This window comes from Crotalus tigris, unplaced genomic scaffold (genome assembly GCF_016545835.1).
Source record: "Crotalus tigris isolate CLP2741 ecotype Arizona unplaced genomic scaffold, ASM1654583v1 scf7180000017834.3080900, whole genome shotgun sequence".
Taxonomy (NCBI): Eukaryota; Metazoa; Chordata; class Lepidosauria; order Squamata; family Viperidae; genus Crotalus; species Crotalus tigris.
In genome coordinates, this window is record NW_024096662.1 from 2,575,734 (window position 1) to 2,579,327 (window position 3,594).

The window sequence follows — 3,594 nt, forward strand, 5'->3', positions numbered from 1 at the left end:
AGTTTTAGAATGGGAACAATTTCTCTTCAGTCACCAAAACTGAATCCATAGGGTAATCAGGAAATGTTGACACTACTTGATATCAGCCATGACTCTTAGAAGCTTTCTTAGAAGCTCTTTTCTGCAGGTATATTTCAAGATCCCCAGAAGGTTGTCTTTCCATGGGTCAGCCTGGTTTGCAATCGATGAGAGACCACCAGGACTTCCCCAACAGAAAATCACCTCAGAAGGAAGTGATTGCAATCCACTCCCATGTCTTGTCTTGAATGGACTGTAAAGTCCCAAATAGTCCAGTTCCATCCACCGAAGTTTTTTTTTTTTTTTTTAGAATGCGTTTGCTGTTAAATCACAATGTACACAATAAAAAAAAACCCGGAAGTTATGAAAGAACGTTTCAAATGAAGAGAATCCAGAAAGTAAGGGAAACTCGGACTTGAGGAAGCACGAAACACACACACACACACACACACACACACACACACACACACACACACACACACACACACACAGAGCTCTGAGCTTTCTCCTCCGCAGGCTTCGGGCAGGAGGTATGAAGCACCCAGCCCCATGATCCACAACCCGAACCCTTCCAGTTGAATGCTGAACCCGGAGAGAAGGAAGGACGGGGCTACGTGCGCGTCTCGTCCCTCCCCCCACCAGAACAAAATCTGAAATGCTCCGTAAGAGATCTAACTTTGTCCCGAAACTGTTTCTTGCTTCTAACGAAAAAAAAAATGCTTAGGTAAGGCAGAAGGTTGTTGGCGATCGGCACTTAAAATAATAATAACAATACTGCAACGGTTTGCCGGTGAAATAAAAACAATGATTGAAGTGCGATCCCAAATAGAAATGATTTCAGTGAGGCTCAAAGCCAAATGAATAGCAGCGGTCCTTCTAACTGTCGAAGAGCTTATTCATAGGTAATAACCAGTCTTAACACTCGGAATAGCAGCTTTATAAAATCAATCATAAATTAATCTATTTGTATAGAGAACGGCAGGTTTTCTGTGTCAGGCCCACACTCACCTATTTTTTTTTTTAAATAATTATGCAGAGTTCTCTAAGAACAGTTTTCCAAGCCTATGTGGTGCATCTGTTGAACATCTTGTGTAACACTAAATAGTCCTACTGAATATTCTAAAAATTATGGACTTCCTTTTAATGCAATGGGAACATGTCTCTGTTCCTTCCCAATATTTCTGAGTCTGATGTTCTTTTTCTTACCATTACCAATAGTAGGAGACATTGAAAAAGAAGGAAAGAAGAAAGAAGAAACCACTTCCTTCCAGTTTTCCATCCTTTCCTGGATCACTGCTAGCAACTGGCAATTGGAGAAAGGTATTTAGGATTTTTGCTTTGGCATAAACCATGTCTTCACCTTCCCCAATATTACACCTTCTGGACAGGTCAGACTGCAGCCGTGTTCACTCCAAGCAGTCGTCATCTGGAAGGCATGAAGGTGAGCATAGGATTGAGTTCAGAGCATGCACTGCCCTGCGCTTATGCTGCAACAGCCACAAGCCATTTCCTTGAAGGTCTTTCTCATCTCCAGACTCCGGAAAGCATATATAAGGGGATCAATGACAGAGTTGCACATGATAAGAACCAGGTAGGTGTTGAAGTGAGAAGTATAGCAAAGGCAGTGTGGGTTGGTGGGGCAGGAAATGATGAGGATAAGGTGGAGGAAAAAGGGTGCCCAGCAGATGATGAAGACACCCAACAGAATAGTAATAGTGACAGCCCCTTTGATGCAGGTGCGTTGGCGAGGGACCCCATCCACCGGGAGGGCTGCAATACGCTTGACATGTAAACGTGCAAACAGGAACATATGAATGTAAAGCAGGGCCATGAAGAAGAGCATGGTAAAGAACATGGTGATGAGGCAAACAATGACCGTTTTGCTCTCGTAATAGGCAATGAACATGATACCACAAAAGATGCAGGTGATCCAGATGACCCCAATGAGTGTCAGAGCCTTCTTCACAGTCATGATACTGTGGTACCGGAGTGCATAGAGAATGGTAATGTACCTGTCAATTGCTATGATCAAAAGGTTGCAGATGGAGGCAATCAAAGAGATACAGATCATGGAGTCAAAAATGTTGTCCATGTTCTGGACGAAGTGATCATCGATGGTTAAATAGCCACTGGTCAGGATGGCAATCATGAGGGTTTCCAAGGCATTGGACATACCCATTAGTATGTCTGCCACAGCCAGGCTACAGAGAAAAAAGTACATGGGTGAATGCAGGTTGCCATTCTTGATCACTGCAAGGATGACGAGGACGTTCTCAAGAAGGCTGATGATTCCCAGCATCAAAAACACCTCAGCTTTGATGAAGACTTGCTCACAGAAGTCGCCATCCCCTTTGCTGCCAAAACCCGAACTATTGACTTCTCCAGTGTCATTAAGCAAGGCAGGCTGAAACCTCAGAATCCAGGGTACTGTTGTGTTCATTATGAAGAGCAGAGATTCAATTTTACATGCATTTATTAGGAGAAAAAAAAAACCCTTAAAAGATAAAATCCACCAGAAATCCTTCTGTAATCTTTATTGAATGAGATCAGTTGTAAAAAAAAGAAAAAGAAAAAAATAGAATAATTCCTTATTCGATGCAGAGTTCTGAATCCACCAATCCAAAGAAGTTAGTTCACTTCGTGCCCGTAGAATGTGAGAAAACAGAAAATGCAAAATTTGAGATATCTACTGTATATTTTTAAAAAGAGATAGAGGTGGCAATGAATAGTCCATTTCAAAAGAATCCCCTAGTTGATTTAATGTGATTGGCTTTGTATTCTGCTACTTTGTCTTGGGACCCCCAGTTCAGTCAAGACAGATCTTGTAGCTTTCATCAATAAGGATAGAGCAGGAACAGCAGACATATAGACACACAGACTTGCATTGGATTTTATACTTTCATCAATGGAGAGAAAACACTCCTACCTAATCATCTGTGACTCACAGCAACCACTAAAAAGCAACTTCAGCCTTGACTGACGGTTACCATCACAGGCTGCAAAGACCTTATTGCTCTGCAATTCAGAATTACTTAGTGCCCTCTGGAGACCAAAGAGAGAATATATGTACATTTTTTTAGCCCTGTGGGAATCTGTTATACAGAGAAAAACCTCACAATTATAGAATATAAAGGAGGACATGTGACAAATATATAATTAACAGATAAACATCATATGATCTCCAGGTGATTGCTGTCAGATCAAAACACAGTGAAGGGTTGCCAAATTTTCAAGATAACATTGCAGCTGCCTTGATTATGTAAATTCATTTGAACAATCACAGTGAGCTTGGTCATTGATATGCTAAACAAAATACATAATTTCCTGGTATTCTGGATTGTATTTGCTTTAGCAGCTGTAATTTTTCTAGCACCATTCTCTCCCTCTAACCCCACCTTCAAACTCTCATGTACTTTATTTTTATACATGCATTCAGTCAAGGCTATTTGATGCATCTGATCTGCCTTAATCATACAGTCCCTTGGATACATCACAATTGATGCTGATTTTTATTTACTGATTGACTGTGGAATGATGGTTTAGGCCCTAGATTAAAAATACACCCTGATTCTGAAG

The 3,594-nt window shown here is 41.1% G+C and overlaps 1 protein-coding gene across 1 annotated transcript; it reads right to left on the reverse strand.

The window, feature by feature from the left end:
- Positions 1-1,477: 1,477 nt before the first annotated feature.
- On the reverse strand, positions 1,478-3,030 carry MC3R (melanocortin 3 receptor). Its single transcript, XM_039343161.1, has one exon. It carries the CDS (start codon positions 2,456-2,458, stop codon positions 1,478-1,480), a length of 981 nt encoding a protein of 326 aa, XP_039199095.1. The 5' UTR covers positions 2,459-3,030.
- Positions 3,031-3,594: the final 564 nt, after the last annotated feature.

What these genes read in the sequence shown, in the direction of transcription:
- MC3R (XM_039343161.1), bottom strand. Translation starts at nt 2,458, where the DNA reads ATGAACACAACAGTACCCTGGATTCTGAGGTTTCAGCCTGCCTTGCTT.